Source organism: Lontra canadensis, unplaced genomic scaffold (genome assembly GCF_010015895.1).
Source record: "Lontra canadensis isolate GAN:19392208 unplaced genomic scaffold, GSC_riverotter_1.0 scaffold27, whole genome shotgun sequence".
Classification (NCBI taxonomy): domain Eukaryota; kingdom Metazoa; phylum Chordata; class Mammalia; order Carnivora; family Mustelidae; genus Lontra; species Lontra canadensis.
Window position 1 is genome coordinate 1,016,621 of NW_022631021.1, and position 19,308 is coordinate 1,035,928.

At 52.0% G+C, this 19,308-nt stretch overlaps 1 protein-coding gene across 1 annotated transcript; it reads right to left on the reverse strand.

Moving 5' to 3' along the window:
- Positions 1–363: 363 nt before the first annotated feature.
- TULP1 (TUB like protein 1) lies at positions 364–12,304 on the reverse strand. The gene is made up of 15 exons (XM_032864575.1): positions 12,275–12,304; positions 12,080–12,211; positions 11,565–11,691; positions 11,142–11,297; positions 10,414–10,563; positions 9,562–9,663; positions 9,368–9,487; positions 8,955–9,073; positions 6,277–6,282; positions 6,003–6,173; positions 5,716–5,828; positions 4,712–4,826; positions 4,536–4,634; positions 2,154–2,325; positions 364–593 (listed from the first exon to the last, which is right to left on the reverse strand). Exons 1-15 carry the CDS (start codon positions 12,302–12,304, stop codon positions 460–462), a joined length of 1,746 nt encoding a protein of 581 aa, XP_032720466.1. The 3' UTR covers positions 364–459.
- Positions 12,305–19,308: the final 7,004 nt, after the last annotated feature.

Below are 19,308 nucleotides of genomic sequence, written 5' to 3' on the forward strand. Positions count from 1 at the left end.
CTGCTCGCCGGGTCTGGGACGCGGCTTTATTGGGGATATGGGTACCCGGTCTTCCTCCCGCAACACCTACCCCCTCTTCCGAGCCCGCCCCACTCCTCGGAGCCCTTAGGACGATCCCGGAGGGGGTTAAAACAACACTGACTACTGCTCCTGGACAGGAAGTGACTGGGGCGCGGGGCGGGGAAGGGGGGCGGCTGGTGAAGCAGCGCAGGCTAGCTCTGCGACCAGATGTGCGGCTCCCGACTCCAGATGTTCTTCATCTCTGTCGGACCGCCGTCTGAGCTCCTCCCTTGCCTCGGCCTGTGCCAGGCTGGGGAGCGGATGGAGGTCACTCGGAGACAGAGAGGGGTCAGCCCCGGACAAGAGAGGAGTCTTCAGTGGGGGCTTTAGCGAACGGACCCTGCGGGCCTCCACTGAATCCTTTCCCCCACCCTTGGCGGGCGCTGGGGGTTGCCGGGGTCACTCGCAGGCCAGCTTCCCGTCGAAACTGGAGAGGGCGATGGCGAAGGCCTGCAGGGCGCACAGCGGGTAGCGGTAGTCTAGAGTGAAGGCGTCCTCCGCCACGCGCCCGAATTGCAGTATGATGTAGTCCGCTATGGACACAGACAGGGAAGAGGGGGACAAGATTTCCTGGGGTCCCAATCCTGGCAGGCAGTGTCCTCACCTTTGGGAGAAGTCTCCCTCTTCTGCTTTGGGGCCCTAATCCTCAGCCTCCATCTCAATTATTCACCCTCCACCCATCCACCCCTTATCTGGCCCATCTGGCCCCACCTGCATCTTGACCAGCCTTCAGACTGTAAGCCCCTGAGGGCAGGGACCCTGCCTTATCTTCTGCCACCTAGGGCTATGTGTAGGACAGGCACTTAAATATAGGAACCTGTCACACATCCCCCAGCCTAGAATCCTTTTCCAGTGGCTGCGGCCTCATTCCTTCTTCCCATCCCCAGCCCCAAAGTCCCATCTTAGACTGCCAGGCTCTATCCCTTCACTAGTCCCCGTGTCCCTACCTTATTGAGTGGCTCCACTCAGCCCCATCCCATATCTGGTCCAGGATCCCAGCCCCAGTCCCAACACCTCCCCCAGCATCCATAGGAACAGGAAGTTGCTAAAAATACCCCTGATCTCTGCAGACCAGGCTCCACCAGAAATGTGATCTGGAGAGCAGTTTCCTAAGGCCTTGGGACAGGTGACACTGGGGACACATCCCTAGGATGGAATGGGGGATGGAGAAGTTGCTCGGTGTCAGCCAATCCTGGGAACCCATAGTCCCTTGGGAGGTACCTTTCCACCCCAAACTTCTTCACCCTAGTGGGAACCTGTCCCCCAGGCCTGTAACAGGGACATTTTTATTTAATTGTGTTCTGGGCATATCTTGTTTCCCTAACTCCTTGAGGGCAGGCCTTTGACCTTACTTGAGGACAACAGAGTAGGCATTCAAAGATGCTTGATGAATAATTCCTAGCCCTGCAAGGCAGCCATCTTGAAGCGATTGGGTCCTGGGGCCCTAGAACCAGACCACCTGGGTTCTCATGCCAGCTCTCCCTCTCTGAGCCTCAGTTTTCTCATCTGCCAAGTAGGGACAATAATAATACTTTCCTCAGGTATTGGGGGGACAGGGTTGTTGAAAGATTTAATGATTCAGTAACTGTAAAGTCCGGAGGACAGTGCCTAGCACATAGGAGGCTGTGTATCTGTGAAATAAATTCTCATGGCCAGTGGGACCTTTTGGAGTTGCTGAAAGACTGGGGAAGGTGCCGCCCTCTCTGAGCCTCAGCAGCCTTTTTGAGTGGTTCTCAAGCTCCAGCAGACTAACTCTCCCTTCAGCATAGTCTTTCTTACCCAGAATATCCCAGTATCCACCCAGGCTCTAGTCAATGCTAGAAAGAAGGCCTGGGACAGAGAGCCCCAGGACAACTGCTTCGAATATCAGAGGTTCATGGGAGCATGCTGTCAATGCCCATGCAGGAGGGAGTGCCTTTCTTAGATGTTCTGGCTCCAGAGATCAAGGACAGCTTTGTGCACACCCGCTCATGCTTGTGTGTGTATGAGAGAGAGAGAGAGAGAGACAGCCAGGTGGTGGGGAAAGGCCCGAGGGAGGGTTAGGGTCCTAGAGGTGGTGGGGAACAGCCCAGCTTGGGGCCTCAGATACTCACGGTCATCGGCATGGATAATCTGGAAGTTCTTGACCGAGGCTTGTGTGACTCGGCCTTGGAAGTTGAGTGTGTAGGAGCCGCTATCTTCGTTCCAGATAGGTGGCTTGTTGTGCAGCTCAATGAGGCTCTCCAGTGTCTTGTTCTGCCAGCGCACCAGCAACCCATCGCTGGCCTGGGGTGCCAAAGTAGAGTGTTAGGGAGAGGACAGTTAGGGGTGGCCGAGATACCTCGGGACCGAGGGGAGGGGGCCTGGGGACCTGGGCCTGCCTTCGCATGCGTGTGCTAGTATGCAGCCTGGACATCGACATCCATTCGGGGGATCCCCGAAAGGACACTTGGTCTCTGTGGTGTCCTTGTGGGCAGGGTGGAGCTCTGTGAGAATGGGGTTTCCCTGTGGGATGTCAAAGTGGAGGGTTGGGAAGTAGCACTTGGCCCCCAGTAGGCGTCCATGCGCTTGACCCCCAGTGGGCCTTCGGAACAGCCGCATGCTGACACCTGATCACAAGAAGGCACCAAACAGGAGCGCCTCGGTGGCTCAGTGGGTTAAAGCCTCTGCCGTCGGCTCAGGTCATGATCCCAGGGTCCTAGGATCCAGCCCCACGTCAGGCTCTCTGCTCAGCAGGGAGCCTGCTTCCCTTCCTCTCTCTCTGTCTGCCTCTCTGCCTACTTGTGATCTCTGTCAAATAAATAAATAAAATCTAAAAAAAAAAAAAAAAGAAGGCACCAAACAGGTTAGGTTCGCCGAGGAGCTCACAGTTGCGCGTGGGGAGATGGACAGGTGAATAGCGGTTAAAATAAGATGTCCCAGAAGAGAGTTTCTCAAAGGAAGGAGTGGTGTCTATGGGATAGTGCTCCTGAGATGCTTCTTTCCCCAGTTCCCTTGGCACTGGTCCCATCATGGCTTAGAGTGAGTCGGCACAAGATCATGACCTCTGAGAAGCCTCCCTGACCTGGTGTCTGATTTAGATGTCTTAGCTCGAGTCTCCCTCCGTAACACCTTGCTCTTACTGTTTCTCCCACTACACTGTCATAAGCAGAATTAGATACTTAAAGGGAAGGCATCATATTTTATTGACAGCTCCATGCCTCAGTTTCCCACACAACAGGGTCTTGTGAGGATTAAGGAAGGTAATAGTGCATGGCATGTTATTCAGATCAGTTAACAGCCCAGAGTGAATGCTCAGTAAATGTCGGATTGCTCTGATGGACGGTGAAATGATGAAGTTACCTGGAACGGCCCTGGGGAGTTCTCACCAAGCCCAAACACACCCAGGAGGCACTGCCTCTGGAGCTTTTGTGTGTTTAGTCCAGGCCCGGAAGGAGCAGTCGTGGGACCCCACAGGTCCTAGAGACTAGAGCCTTCCATGCCTCATGCCTCATGGGTTGGCTGAGCCTCTGATTACAGTGTGACTTGCCAGCATGGAAGGATGAGTGATCAGCTGACGGGTGTTATTTTTCATTGTAAGTAGTGACATCACTACAGGTATGGAGCAGGCCAGTCATCCTGTCTCTGCAGTCCTGGGCTCACTGACCCGCAGTGCCAAGGAGCAGAGGGAGGGACTGACACTAAAGGAGGCCACCTCTCCCTGGGCCATCTCTCCCTTACCTTAGACCTCACACACAAAAAAGCAACCTTTGCTTTTTAAAATAAAAGGCAAATCAAGTCACTCCTGAAAACCCTGCTGTGGCTTCCTGTTTCTGTGAGTACAAACCAGTTATACAGGCCCTATCTGCAACTCAACCCTCACCTCTCACCTCAGACCCACCAGGCACCATCCTGCCTCAGGGCCTTTGCACTGGCTCTTCCCACTGCCTGGATGCTCTTTCCCCAGGTATCTGTCAGCTTGCTCCCTCACCTCCTTCAGGTCTTTGCTTAAACATCACCTTTTCAACGAGGCCCACTCTTTCTTTCTTCCATACAACTTGTGACTTTCTAACATTCTACACAATTTACTTATTTGCACAATTATCGCCTACGGTCTGGTCCGTCTCCTCCCCTAGAATGCCAGCTTCATGAAGGCAGATCTTTTTTACTCACTGATGTCTTCCAGTTGCCTAGATTAATAATCAGCACTCATTATACACTGAAGGTGGATAGTACAATATACACAATATGCAATTCATTCAGTGAATGAATATATGAATGGATGATGTGGTATACACTGGGGGAAAAAAAAGCCATTGTATTTGTTTCAGTGAATTCAATTACAAAACCCCCTAATTCATCCCACGAGTTTCCAGAATGAATGAATGTGCCCAGGAAGTTGGGTATGGGCAACCTGAGCCCCTCACAACCCCCCCAGCACCCCAGGAGTGGGTCATGAGTGGGTCAGGTGGGAGCAGGATCCTCAGGGAGAGGCTTCAGGGAGGTGCTGGGCTCACATTTCGCGGCCGGATGGGGACCCTCTCATTGTCCGAATTCATGCCAGGAATGATCACCGTCATGCGCCGGGGTCCCCGGAAGCCCAGCACATTGGTTTCCTGGGAGAGAGATGCCTGTTAGGCCGGCCCCTGTGAAGGGGAGTGTCCTGCGGGGGTGCGCCCAGGGGGATTCTCACATAGATCACCGCTGCCAGTTCCTGCCGAAGGCTTCCTACGTTAGTGCTGCCTCCTCCACGGTGTGGGTTCTGCCCATTGTCAAAGACGGTAAAGCGGTTGCCCAGGAGATTGGACCTGCAAGCGGGGCGGAGCTGGGGGCGGGGCTGAGGGATTCCACACCCCTGCTCCAAGACCCTTCCTCACCGCCAGGCAGTTTGGAGAGCTTCCTGTGTCAAGGGTGTGGGTGTCTTAGGACAGAGCAACTCTTGTCGCCTGCCGCAGGCGCTCCTCATGAGGTCTTTTTAGAAGCTGAATCTGGAAGGACACTGGACAACCTTCAGATCTCAGCTCCATCTCTTACTGCGTGACCCTAGGCAGGCTAAACTCTGAGCCTCAACTTTCCCCTCCGTAAAATGGGCCTAATGGCAGTATCTAACTCACTTGGTCAAGACGGGGACTACATGGATTCATATTTGGAAGTTAGAATGATGCCTGACACATAGGTAGGCCTTTCATAAGCGTTTGTTAAGTATATAAATATAAGAAATAAGGCGTGACTCGGGGGTCCCCCTTGCCCTTACTTCTCAGATGTGCAGTGAGGATTAGATGAGATATATGGGGGGACACAGCACAGGGTAGGTGCTGGGTATTTGTTTATGCATTCACTTAGTAAATGTTTTATTAGGTTGCTACATGTACCAGGTGCTGGGAATTCAGCCACGAACCAGACAGGCACCGACTGTCCCTGCCCTCATGGACCTTATGACCTATGTCAAATGAGGTCCTTGGTCCAGCAGCCTGGGCATCACCTGGGGACTTGTTAGGAATGAAGAATCTTGGCCCACACCCAGACCCACTGGGCCATTTTAACAACGCTTCCAAGTGATCTGTGCACATTCACGTGTGGGAAGCCCTGGGGCAGGGGACATTTCTAGAGTGCCCACTGTGGCGGACACTGCCAGGCACAGGGAGATGGAAGCGACTCGCCGTGGCATTCTTATGGCCCCAGTCCTCCCAGCCCCACCTCAGCTTCCCAATGAAATTCTCCCCTCCTCGGGACAGATTGGTGGGGTCGCTGGAGATGAGGTAATTGGCTGTCTTGCTACGTTTCCTCTTCCTGCCAGCCAGGAGAAACACCTGGGAAGAGGGGGACACACAGGTGAAGGAAGGAGGTGTGTGAGAGGGAAAGGAAGGCCTGTTTGTGTTGGACTCCACCCACCCCCTGGCATTTTGGCTCTAGGCAACAACCCCCCCACAGCCTGGGTGCTGACACCTACAGTCTGTCTCCCCTGCTGCCTCCCCCCTACCCACCTTCTTCTCCGTGTCCAGGTGCAGGAAGTAGGAGGGATACAGGCCCCGATCCATGCCTTTCTTGTCCCGGGTCAGCCTGCAGCGTACTGTCCGGCCCTGGGGCGCAGGCCGGAGCACAAACTCCCGGGGCTCATCCACTTCCATGGGTGGGGATGGGGCTCTCTCCTCCTTCTGGTTTGGGGCAGAGCATGTATCAGGCCCGGAAGCACTGGCTCCCCTGCTCTCAGCAGGTCCCCAGTACTGGGACACAGGCAGGACAGGCAGGACAACTCACCGCTTTCTGTGTGGGAAGAGAACAGATGGGCCAGCTACAGTGGGTTGGGCCCCCACACTTCCCCAGGCTCTGGGGAGTTTGGCATTTCATTATTATTTTGTTTGGCTTCTGGTTAAGAGCCTGGGCTCTGGAGCAAGACAGCTTGGGTTCAAATCCTGGTTCTACCACTAACTTGGTCATCTTTCACTTGAAACACCATATGACTTTTTTCACCAGAGAAATGCAGAGGTTGGGGCTGGATACCCGGGAGAGACCTTACTTCATCTCTATATTTAACAAACACTCATATAAAGTCTACCAATGCGCTGGGCATTGCTCTAAGTATCTTCCAAATATTAACTAATTCAATTCCCTTAGGTAACTACTGAAGTTGTCCAAATTTACTGAAGAAGTTGAGGCTCAGAGAGGTTAAGCAATTTGCCCAAGTTCACACAGTTAGTAAGAAGTGGAATTGGGCTTTATTTATTTTTTTTTAAGATTTTATTTATTTATTTGACAGAGAGAGAGAGATCACAAGTAGGCAGAGAGGCAGGCAGAGAGAGGAGTAAGCGGGCTACCCACTGAGCAGAGAGCCCGATGTGGGGCTTGATCCCAGGACCCTGAGATCATGACCTGAGCCAAAGGCAGAGGCTTAACCCACTGAGCCACCCAGGTGCCCCTGGAACTGGGCTTTAAATGGTACCTGTTAGAACCAGAGCCTTAGAAAGACCTTCCGTGTGGACACTGTCTCAAGGGGTGAACTGAGGTGGGGCCAAAGGTATGAACTGCTGTGTTCTAGAATATTAGCCACTGCTATCATAACAGTGTCTGGTAAATATCAATGACTGTAGTAGCCAGCCTCCAAGATGAGGCCCAGCGATCCCCGCCTCCTGGTATTTACATGTCATGTAGTCCCCCTTCTACATCTTATCAGAGTTTGGTCTCTCTGACCAATGGAATATAGCCCAAGTGATGGAGGGCGTGGTCATTTCTAAGGCCTGGTCATAGAAGATATGGTGGCCTCTCCTTGCTGTCTCCCTTGGGCCACTCTTGAGCCCTGGGTAAAGTTGGCTGCTATGTCATTAGACCATTCAAGCCACCCTATGGAGAGGGCCCAGCCAACAACCATGACAGTGAACCATTTTCAAAGCGGATCCTCTCTTTCCGGCCAAGCTTTCTGAGTGACTGCTGACCCAACTGACATCTTGACAGCAATCTAGGGACAGACCCCCCAAGCCCAAAGTATCTTGCTAGGCCCCTCCTAGATTCCTAAATTCCAGAAACTAAGAAAAGAAATGTTTGTTTTTTTAAGGCACTAAGTTTTGGGGGTGCTTTGTCAGACGGCAATACAGAGGTAAGACAATGAATGAATAAAAAAGATTATCTTGCTCATAGAAAAACTCCGAATCACAGTTTGGTGGCATTCCCCCCTAGGGTGGCCTAGGCCCAGCCTGGTGACCCCACAAACCTGGTGTCCTCCGCCCTCATGTTCTATCCCTCTCCTAAGAGGGAGAGCCAAGATTCCAACCCCAACTTTCCCACTATAGGGAACTTTCCCACTAAGGGGCTATAGGAGAGCCACGAGGAATCCCTGATAGGCTGCAGTTGGCCATTTTTGCCGAGGACAGGTTTGGACTGCATGTGAAGTGAGGCTGGTGTTGGTGAGCAGGCCCATAGCCCGCAGGCCAGGGAGCATCTCCTCTCCACTCTGAGCTGCTCCTGAAGAAATTTGGGAAATGTAAGACTATGTTTGGAATGTGATGTGGAGAAAGCCAGAGCTTACTCAAACAGTTCCACAGCTGTGAATTTCTAGGGCCTACTGTACAGGAGGCAGCACTGTGGTTATATTCCCTGTGGGAGATAAAAAACTGGCCTTTCAGTATATATATCGGAATCTGGTAAGGTTGACTAATGTGAGTCAGTCCCCTAAGACCTGACCACTCCTGAATGAACCAATAAACCCACATGGCTCAGACCCTGGCCCTGCCCTCAGCGTGATATCTCCACTTGTGGAAACCAATTTCTCAAAGCCTTTCATCCCTTTCTCTTCCAGTTTGACCCCCCTCTCCTGCTTAACTCCAGCTTGTCCATGTTGGTGCCTGAGTCCTTTTTGTGAGGAAGAGCAATATTCAAAATAGTTAGTAACCTGTTCTGCCCCTGAGAATGCCCCTGGGTCTGAATGGACCCTGGTGGGCCTGGAGGAGGGTTCTGGAGGCCCCTGTCTGCCCGTGTTAACCCTTGAGCTGCCAGAAGGTTGGGCCATCCCGGGTGTGCTTAGCGGAAAACACTTGGGGCCCCAGAGCAGTAGTGTGAGAACATTTTAACAACTCACACAGTCAGTGAACATGCTCTGCCTGTGTGTTCTGCCTCTCTGGTACAGAAGATGGGTGTCCCTTCGTGTGGCAGCTGTGTGAGCATCTCCGGCTGGGGCTGCTGGTTAGGCCGCAGAGGGGAGGGCTTAGAGCCCAGATAACATCAGGCCCTCAGGGAGCCTATCCCAGCCCAGTGACCCCTCAGCCGCCTTCTCTGTTCTCACAAGTCTGGTGCCCTTTGTCCTCCTATCATGTTATCAGGGAGGGAGCCAAGATTCTAACCTCAGCCCCGTTCCCCCACCCCACGAGGTTCTATACTCTAGTCCCCCAAACCCAGGCCCCTGCTCCCTGAAGGGGCCTCAGCCCCCTTCCCCTCTGGATCCCAACCTTTTTGGCTTTTCCTTTCGCTTTGCCCTTCTGATTGCTGTTCTTGGTCCCCACGGCTGCCCCTTCTTCCTCCTCTTCCTCGTCCTCCTTCCTCTCCTCTTCTGGGCCTTTGGAAGTGCCTGGGCATGGAGGGGGAGCAAGCCTGTATGCCCCTGACCCGGCGGAGCACTAACCCCCGCGTCTTACTTGGACCCTCCCCACAAATACAAGAGACTATTCCCGTGTTATCGGAGACTCAGAAAAGCTAAAATACCTGCCTGAGGCCACACAGCTATTCAAGTGGGGAGCAAGATGGCCGTCAAGTCGTCTGACCCCAGAGCCTGCTCCTCACCCGACCCTGATCCCTGCATCCCGGCTCCCCACCCCCAGGATGGCTTCTCCACATCACGGCACATGAGACCACAGCCACCCACCTTTCTTCTTCAGAGCTTTATCAGCTGAGCCTTCTTCCCGGACCAGAAACAAGGCTGCTGGAGTCTTCTTTCTCAATCTGGCCGGGCTCCCTGAGGGGTCCCTGTCATTCTCCCCAGACCCTGTGTGGGTGGATGTGAAGGAGACACAGTCCACCACACCCAGAGTCCCCTGTTCCTCCGGAGACCAGTCTCACCTTTCTTCTTCGTCCTTCTCATCCTGGGCCCCTCCCCCGCTGGTGCCTCTTTCTTCTTAAGGCGCAGAGGTTTGGCTGGGGGGATAGGGCTTCCCAGGTCCCCTGGAAATGGAGGGAGGGGTTAGACAAAGAAGAGCCTGTTGGGCCTGAAGGCCGCCTTCCAACCCACTCATCATTCCTTCAGTCCCCAGGGAAGCTGAAGGCCTGACAAGGGCCCAGGATCTGTCTTCTGCTCGTTGTGCTTTAATCCCGAGTCCATAAAGGGCAGGACAAATACCAGGAACTTCGTAGGCATTACTGAATGAATGAATGAATGAATGCCGGGCCTTCTAACTGAGCCTCGATTTCCAGCTCCCACCCCATCTCCCCCAGGAGACTTCCTCCAGCAGGTGCTACAGACAGCACACTTGTCCCTCCCACAGAGGCCCAAGGTCCTAGCTCCCTCTTCCCCTTTAGATCAGCCTGTGGTACCTGTAGCCCAGGCCAGGGAGCCATGACAGCATTTATTTAATTGACTGATTTGCACGGTAATCACTTTGATACTTTTATGAAAATTATAACAATAATTTATATTGAGTTACCAAAAAAAAAACTAAAATCACAAAACTAAAATCCTCTGTCCTCCCTGGCTCACAGAGCCCCCTGGGCAGGCAGTGGGGCAGCGGGGGGGAGGAGGGTGGTGGATACATAGTGATCTAGGTACTTAAGGACCACCATGGGGAAGACACCAGAGAAAGAAACTCTTGCATCCAGGTACTGGGTAACTTCCTGATGTCTCAACTCTCGCCTAGCCCTGAAGGACAAGGCTACTTTTCCGAGTCTGTGTGCTCCCTCTGTACCCTCAACACTCACCCTTCTGTCCCTGGGCCTTGGCCTTCCTCTCCTTGATACCCGCAGAAGTCTTCTCTTTAGGAGGCTTTTTGGGTGGCAGAGGGGTTTTCCGTTTCTTTTCCTCTGCCTCCTCTTCCTCTTCCTGGTCCTCGTCTGATTCCTCCTCATCCTCTATAGGTAGAAACTTCTCATAACGGGGGCTGGCGTAGGCCCCATTATCTGGGAGCCCAGTCCCCCCAGATTGTTGGGAAGTGGTCATGGCGGGGGAGGCTCCCCCTCTGGAACAGGAACAGGAGGAGGAACACAGTTCCAGCACCTTCCTCAAATCCTGGGGGTGACACCCTAAGGTGTTCAGGGGAGTGAGCTGGGGTTGGGGAATGCAAGGGACTTGGCAATCCTGTTCAGGGGAAATGCCCTTCTCTGTAAGGCTTTCTCTGTCCCCTCCAGGACCCTCTGCTTCTCCCTGGCCTTGTCCCTTTCTGACCTCCAGCCAGACCCATCTGGGCTACCTCTGGCCCCTAGCTGTAGTTAAAGGCAAAACTCTTAACTGCTCTGTGCCTCAGTTTCCCCATCTGGAAAACAGAGTAAAGAACAAGAGAATAAGGTTCTTTTCTGACTCTAAGAGAAGGCCAGAGCAGGGGAGGTTTTTTCCCCGAGTTTTCGTCCTCCCTGTCGCGGTTCCCGTGTGGCCACCTAGCGCCTTCTCCCCAGTGCCCGCCTCCCGGCCTCCCCGCCGGCCCCTGTCTCACCCTCAGCCGCGTCCGGGGCTCGCGCTACCAGGAAGGTTTCCCGCGGATCGCGCTTGACCTCGGGGTCCCTGAGGAACTTGGCGTAGACGGTGCGCGGCGGCCGGGCCTCTGGGGGCTGCGGGGCCGGATCCTCCCGCGGCTTCCCCCTCCGCCCGGCTGAGCCGAGAGGCCGGGGTCAGGCAGGGCCGGACCCTCTTCTCCAACGGCGCCGGATCCCCAAACCCTGCCCTCCTCGGGTTCCTCTCCATGGGGGTCCCCCTGGGCGCTCTTTACACTTTCGCACCCCATCCCCTGGCTTTCATACATCCCTCCTAGCCCCTACCCGCTTCAACTCCAGCCCGCTCCCACCCCTCCAGGTCCCCCCCTCGCTGTCCCCACCCCCAGGACTCCAGGACTCAGCCTCACCCCTCCCGCGTCCCTCACCCTGGGGAGCGCTCCCGGGCTCGGTGCCCAGCCCGCCTCCAGGTCTCCGGGGCTTGGATCCCTTAGGGCCCGGGGACTCCGGGGCCTCCGTCCTCTTCTTCCTCAACTTCTGCCCCTTGACGGGTCGCTGCGGAGTGGGGGGTCAGGAGGGGGAAGAAGAAGGAAAGGGGGGCTCTGTGGGCTGCCCGTGACCCTCTAATCCCTTGAGCCGCCAGAAATAACCGCGGATTATCGGGAGGGGAACCGCAGTCGTCGTCTTGGGGTGGGGAACGGTGACCCTCTCCCATGCATCATGGCCACGTCCAAGTCGGAAAGTCCCAGTTCTTCCCCTGGACATCCCATGCCCCCAAACACCCCTTCCCTCAAAAAAAAAAAAAAAAAAAAAAAAAAATTACAAGGAAGCAACCTCAGACGCTGCTGAGGAGGACGTGATCCACTCCCAGATCCCCTCCCTTGCGTGGTTTACACGGAATGGCAGGTCTCCCTGCCTCCTTTCCAAGAAGGGTGGCGCGTACCTGCTTCAGGCGCGGCTGGACCTCCGGGCTCTGGCTTTCCTCCTCGTGTCCACTGATGGTAGCAAAGGAATCAGTTTGTCTTCCTCCCCTTTTCTGCCCCCCAGCCCCTCCCTCTGGGCCCCCCAGGGTTCCCTAGGGTTCTGGTAGGTTGAGGTGGTGGTGGTGGGCACTTCCGGACCTGTCCGAGGCCCACACCTCTCGGAGGGTGTCGTCCTGCAGGGGCATGGTGCCTTCCTCTATCTGCACCCCTTCTCTGCCCACCCTGCGGCTCTAGGAAGCCTCCCAGCCCTCCCTAGCTAATCCAGGCTCAACTTCACCCCACCTCCGGCTGGCTCAAGAGGGTGGCAGCTGGGGGGGAGGGGAGGTGCTCCTCTCCCGCCCAAGACTCCCCCCACCCCAGGTCCAGCCCCCTGCAGGAAAAGGCTGAACTCCCAGGTTCCCAGACCACCAGCCCCATCATCCCCTACCCAGCCTCCACTTACAGGTGTCACTTTGTCATTTGTCAGGGGTCAGTGGGGTGTGGGAAGAAAATATTAGATAGATCCTGTATTTATCTTTTTTTTTTTTTCATAAAAAACAAGAACCAGTGTTTGCTGATATTTAGTATACATGGACTGACAGAAGGTGTATACACAGTACTTTATTGAGAAAAATGCCTAATTATGGGTGTACACTTAAGATTTTTTTTTTTTTACTGATAGAGAACATGCTTTTTAAAAAGTTTAGATACCAAGGGTATAGTTTTTTGTTTGCTTGTTTGTTTGTTTGTTTGTTTGTTTTTAAGTAATCGCTATGCCCAAGGTGGGGCTCAAACTCATGATCCCACTCACGAGCCATTCATGACCCAGAGATCAAGAGTCATGCGCTCCACCGACTCAGCCCGCCCGGTGCCCCCCCAAGGATATAGTGTTGATGTGATTAATATCATGGGAGAAGTTTGGTTAAATGCTGAGGATCCCAGCTGAGATGCTGAGGTTAAATGCTGAGGTTGGTTAATTTGGTTAAATGCTGAGAACCCCCCAGGGGTCCCAGTCAGCTGTCCTGGGGGCTTCCTGAAGCCCGATCTAAAACTTAAAAGATGGTGAATAAGGAGTTCCACAGGCAAAAATAAAAGTGGGATATGTCACCTGGTAAGGGAACAAGATAGAGGCCTGGAAATTGGAAATAGCCAGATGTGTTCAAAGGTTTAGTGCTAGGAGGCAGGGCTCACCCACTGAGTCAGCCCTGAGCCCACAACCTGAGCTCTGTCACTTAAGGCCTAAAGGCCCTTGGGTGACTTACTTAGCCCTCTGAGCCTCGAGTTCCTCTTTTATAAAATGGGCTACACCTGGTAAGGATACTGTTAGATTCATTGAGATGAGGTATCTGGGTGGCTCAGTCAGTTAAGCCTCCGAATCTTGGTTTCTCAGGGTCGTGAGTTCGAGCCCTACATTGTGGCAGATTCAGTGAGATGACAGGTGGAAAGGAGCATGCAGTGGGCACTCAATAATTGGGAATTATGTGCCCCTTTTCACTGCAGTCTTATTTCATCCCTGTCTCTTCAGCATTTGCAACACGACTTGATACATGAGTGGGGTTCATTTTTTCAGTGAGTTAATGAGTTTTTTTTTCCATTCAGGTCGCACCAGGATCCAGTGAGATAGGCAGGGTAGAGATGATTATCGCCATTTTACAGATGGACAAACTGAGGCTCAGGGAGGTGACTTGAGTGCTCGGGGAGTGCTCAAGTTCAGCCAGATCATAAGGTTGCTTTGTGAATCCAGATCTGACTCCTGTCAGAGCTTTTACTCCTAACCCTTGCATGTTTTATGCCATCACAGGGGTTAGAGAAGGGCTATGAATGAAACAGTCAGGCTTTTTGTTTTTCACTGCTTGGTCCACCTGATCCAGATGGGCCCTAATCAGTCTTCCTAAAATACCACTTCTTCAGCTGACACCTCTGCTCAAAAACATTCCCTGGCTCCCTGCTGCCTAAGGATCGAATTGAAATGGGCTGGGTTGGTATACAAGACTCTCTCGGGTCTGTCCCCAGTCTGCCTTTCTAACTGCAGGGCTATCCCCAGCCCTACTAGTCATCCAGCCACATTGGTGTGCAGAAAGCCTTTATATTCTCTCTCCTCCATGCCTTTGCTTAAGCTGTTCCCATCTGGAATGCCCAGCTTATTCCAAGAAACCTGTCCCACTCTAAATAGCCCTCAAGTCCCCATCTCCAAGATTCCTCGGTCCTCTTTGGCCTCGGAATGCATAGTAACAATAACAGTAATAATAGTAGTAGTAGTAGTAATAATAATAATAGCAGCATTCATTGACCAGTCCCTGTGTGTCAGTCTCGTTGCTCCCCTTCTCTCCCCACCCTCACAAGAATGTTTATAAGTCAGACATTAACACCCTAATATCAAAGGTAAGGAAACTCATGGCTGAGAGTCGGTCAATGAATATTTCCAGAACATACTGACTTTGTGCCAAGCAGTATGCTAAGCCCAGGTCATACAGTGACAGGCGAAAGGATGTGGTCCCTGCCCCATGGAGCTGACCTTCTTCTGAGGAAGACACAGAGTAAAGACACAAGTACAATAATTCATTGATGTGTGATCTCGCTGTTATTAATGGTACTTAATACCAAGAACGAAAATAACTGGGTTCCTTGAGAAGAGCAGGTGGGATCCAGGTGGGACTGATTGATCGATTGATTGATAAGATTTTATTTATTTATCTGACAGGGAAAGACAGGGCAAGCAGGGGGAGCAGCAGAGGCAGAGAGAGAAGCAAGGCTCCCTGATGAGTAGAGAGCCTGGGATCATGACCTGAGCGGAAGGCAGACCCTTAACCCACTGAGCCACCCAGGTGCCCCAGGCTGGATTTAGAGGATGGACAGACAGGACTGTCTGAGAAGAAAGTTTTTTCCTTTCAAAGATTTTATTTATTTCACACACACACACAAACACACACGCAGAGCTCACACACAAGTGGGTGGAACAGCATAGGGAGAGAGAGAAGGAGCCTCCCCATCGAGTAGGGAGCCCCATGCAGGGCTCGATCCCAGAACCTTGGGATCATGACCTGAGCTGAAGTCAGATGCTCAATTGACTAAGCCACCAAAAAGGGAATTTTTTTTTTTTTAAGATTTTACTTATTTATTTACTTGGGAGAGAGAGAAAGAGTGAGAGAGAACATGAGGGGGGAGAAGGTCAGAGGGAGAAGCAGATTCCCCGTGGAGCTGGGAGCCCAATATGGAACTTGATCCCGGGACTCCGGGATCATGACCTGAGCTGAAGGCGGTGGCTTAACCAACGGAGCCACCCAGGCGCCCAAGAAGGGAATCTTTTTTCCTTTTTTTTTTTTTTTTAAGATTTTATTTATTTATTTGACAGGGAGAGAGAGATCACAGGTAGGCAGAGAGTCAGAGAGAGTGGGAGGAAGCAGGCTCCCTGCTGGGCAGATAGCCGGATGCGGGGCTCCATCCCAGGACCCTGGGATCATGACCTGAGCTGAAGGCAGAGGCTTAACCCACTGAGCCACCCAGGCGCCCCCAAGAAGGGAATCTTTAAGCTGAGCCCTGACAGGGTTCCTGGCTGGCTCAGTCAGTAGAGTGTGCCACTCTTGATCTTGGGATCACGCATTTGGACTCTATTTTGGAGGCAGAGTTCACTTAATGAATATATACTAAAATAAACTGAGACCTAAAGGCTTTCAGAGACTAGGAATGAGAACATTCCAGGCATAAGGCATAGCTTATGAAAACATTTCCAGGCAACAAAGCACTTCGCATAATAGGGCAGGGGCGCCCCTCGACCAGGCCCCCAAGACCATCCTTTAGAGGGTTCCTGAGGATCAAAAACCCCAGACAAACACATGACTAGGAACCGGAGGGCATCTGCGGCTCAGGGCTGATCTGATCAGGCGAAGTGAAAACTGACATATCCGTGTTCTAACCGGGGTGGGTGGGGGTGGTGGTGTGTTGGGGGGTGTTGGGGGTGTGGGGGTACCACCTAGGTACCCCTACATTTTGCCACTTATTAATTAGAAAGCATATTTGCCTTTAAATTTTAATATATAATTTTGAATGTGAGGAAAGTCACTTTTGAAAGCATGTGAAAAATAACTTTATTAAAAAGGTTTCTTTCTTTAGGGGCACCTGGGTGGCTCAGTGGGTTAAAGCCTCTGCCTTCGGCTCAGGTTATGATCCCAGGATCCTGGGATCGAGCCCCGCATCAGGCTCTTTGCTCAGTGGGGAGCCTGCTTCCCCCACTCCCGTCTCTTGGCCTGCCTCTCTGCCCACTTGTGATCTCTGTCTGTCAAATAAATAAATAAAATCTTTTTTTTTAAAAAAAGGTTTCTTTCTTTAATTTAATTTATTAAAGGTTTTATTTAATAAAATAAGCAGAGAGAAAGAGAGAACAAGCTGGAGGGAGGGGCAGAGGGAGAGGGAGAAGCAGACTCTCTGCTGAGCAGGGAGCTGCATAAGGGGCTTGATTCCAGGACACTGGGATCATGAACTGAGTCAAAGGCAGATCCCCAACCAACTGAGCCACCCAGGCACCCCAAGTTAATTTTGTTTTTAAAAATGTTTTTATTCGTTTATTTTAGAGAGAGGGAGAGAAAATGGAGGGAGGGGCAAAAAGAGAGGGAGGGACAAAATCTCAACCAGACTCCACGCTGAGTGGGGAGGCTGGCAGGGGACTTGATCTCATGACCCTGAGATTGTGACTGGAGCTGAAATCCAGAGTCTGGTGCTTAAGCAACTGAGCTACCTAGGTGTCCCTAAAAAGGTTGTTTTTTTGTTTGTTTTTGTTTTACATTTTTATACTTTTGAGGAGAATGTATTCATATTTTGTATGCTTTGAATGCAATTATATATTTTTAAAGATTTTATTTATTTATTTGACAGAGAGAGAGAACACAAGCAGGGGAGCAGCAGAGGCAGAGGGAGAGGCAGGATCTCCCCCGAGCAGAGAGCCCAACATGGGAATCCCAGGACTCTGAGATCACAACCTGAGCCACCCACGCTCCTGCAATTATGTTTTTAAAAATCCTTCAAGAGTTCGCCTGGTGGCTTAGTGGGTTAAGCCTCTGCCTTGGGTTTGGGTCATGATCTCAGGGTCCTGGGATTGAGGCCCACATTGGGCTCTCTGCTTGGCAGGGAGCCTGCTTCCCCTCCCCCCCCCACCTCTGCCTGCCTCTGTGCCTACTTGTGATCTCTCTCTCTGTCAAATAAATAAATAAAATCTTTTAAAAGTATATTAAAAATTAATGCAGGCCCAGATCATGAGAGGAACAGAAAGTAGCAAAGTGGAACTCAGAAAAAAATGAAAGGAAATGTCTGGGTTTGAGCCCCTCAGAGACTTGGGCTTCCCGTCGGTCCATCTGTGAAATGAAGATAAACCAATATTCGGTGACATCAACAGGGCACCTTCTCTGCGCTCAGCACTGTGCTAAGCGCCTACACGTATCAGTCCATTCAATTCTGGAAACTTCCCTAATGCCACGTACCATGATTGTCACCACTTTACTGGCTAGAAAACTGGCCCACAGGGAGGTGAAACCACGTGCCCAGCCACCTCTCAAAGTTTCCACAGGGACTAGAGATAACACAAGTAAATATCGGGCACAGAGTGGGTGTTTGGTCAACAGTATGGCCCCACGTTACTTGGGCAAGTCGCTTAGCTTCTCTGAGCTGAAGCCAGGCAAGCCCTACTGTGAGGATGAACTGTGCCTGGCATGTGGTACGAGTCACTATTTATCAGCATCCCAACTGGTGGTGGTGGTGAATTTCTGTCTTCTGAAAGTAGATTAAATTTTAGGGGCACTTGGGTGGCTCATTTGGTTAAGCGCCCAACTTGATCTCAGGGTCGTGAGTTCAAGTCCCATGTTGAGCTCCATGCTGGGTGTGGAGTCTACATAAAGAAAAAAAAGAAGATTTAATTTTAGAAAATGGCTAAAATTCATGTGGAATTGAATCTGGTGACTAATGCCAATGATCAAGCTAAGAACTGTCATTTTTAGACCGAAACAAGGTGTAATTAGGGAGACTTGAGACTGTGTTTCTTTGGAGAAAGGCCTGTTGCAATGGTGTTAGGTCAGAAGGTATTAGAAGTTATCTGTATTCCTGATCTTATTCTTATTCCTAAACTGACCCTCATTTTACTTATTTTTTTAAATTTTATTTATTTATTTGACAGAGAGAGAGAGCACATGCAGGGGGAGGGGTAGACAGAGCAGGAGAAGCAGGCTCCTTGCTGGGGGTCCTGGGACCATGACCTGAGCAGAAGGCAGACACCCAACAGACTGAGCAACCCAGGCACCCTCTCAGACCTTCATTTTAGCCAAAATCTTGATGCTCTATCCTGAATCCAGACCTGACCCAAATCTGAATATGTATATACTGTCTCTAAGTTCCCCACACATGCTCACCAAATCTAGCATCACCAAGACCCAGACATTGATTTTATTTATTTGAGAGAGAGAGCAAATGAAAGAACACAAGCATGGGGAGGGGCAGAAGTAGACTCATGGCCCGAGCAGGGAGCCTGATGTGGGGCTCTATCCCAGGACTCTGGGATCATGACAAGCCAAAGGCAGACGCTCAACCGACTGAGCCGCCCAGGCACCCCTGCCAGCTGTATTTTGCTGAAGTTGTCTGGGGCTTCTTTCATCCATCAAGGTTCTGTTGGTGTCATGTGGCTCCTGGCAGACTGTTCCCACAAGGAAGTTTCTCTCAGTGAACCCTAGACTTCCAGTGCCAGGGTCCTAGCCATAGCCCTGCTTTTCCGATAAGGGAATGGAGGCTCAGAAAGGCTAAGGCAGTGTCCAGAGTCTCACAGGTGGACTGTGAGTGAGTAGGACGCAGACCAGCCGTCGGAGCTCAGAGCCCTGGAAGAGCACCACGGGGGCCCACAGAGGAGCTTTTGGGTTGTTTGCTGAGTGAAGCTCTAGGTGCCTACTGTGTGCTAGCTGCAGAAGCTGAAAATGGGATTCACGCTCAGTTTTCATCAGCGTGGAGCTCACAACCTGAGGGAGAAGTGTTGCTTGGCGGCAGAAGTGGCGGGATGGAGGTTGGGGAGGGCAGAGAATGAAACAGGGCACTGACATCCACTCTAGAAAGTCTAGTGTGACAATGATGTTATCGCGGGACTTCATGACTTTTTGCAGAATTGGTGTGCATCTGGGCCGTAAGGGCTCTACGGGTCATGCAGTGTGGCCCCCAGCAGAATCAGGGGTCCAGAATGAGA

Bases quoted from the DNA above. Each gene is read 5' to 3' on its own strand.
- TULP1 (XM_032864575.1), bottom strand. From the start codon at position 12,304: ATGCCCCTGCAGGACGACACCCTCCGAGAG. The intron at 12,212-12,274 runs GTGTGGGCCTCG...CCAGAACCCTAG, and splicing joins AGGACGACACCCTCCGAGAG to GGAACCCTGGGGGGCCCAGA. The intron at 9,664-10,413 runs GTGAGTGTTGAG...CTCCATTTCCAG, and splicing joins CAAGGCCCAGGGACAGAAGG to GGGACCTGGGAAGCCCTATC.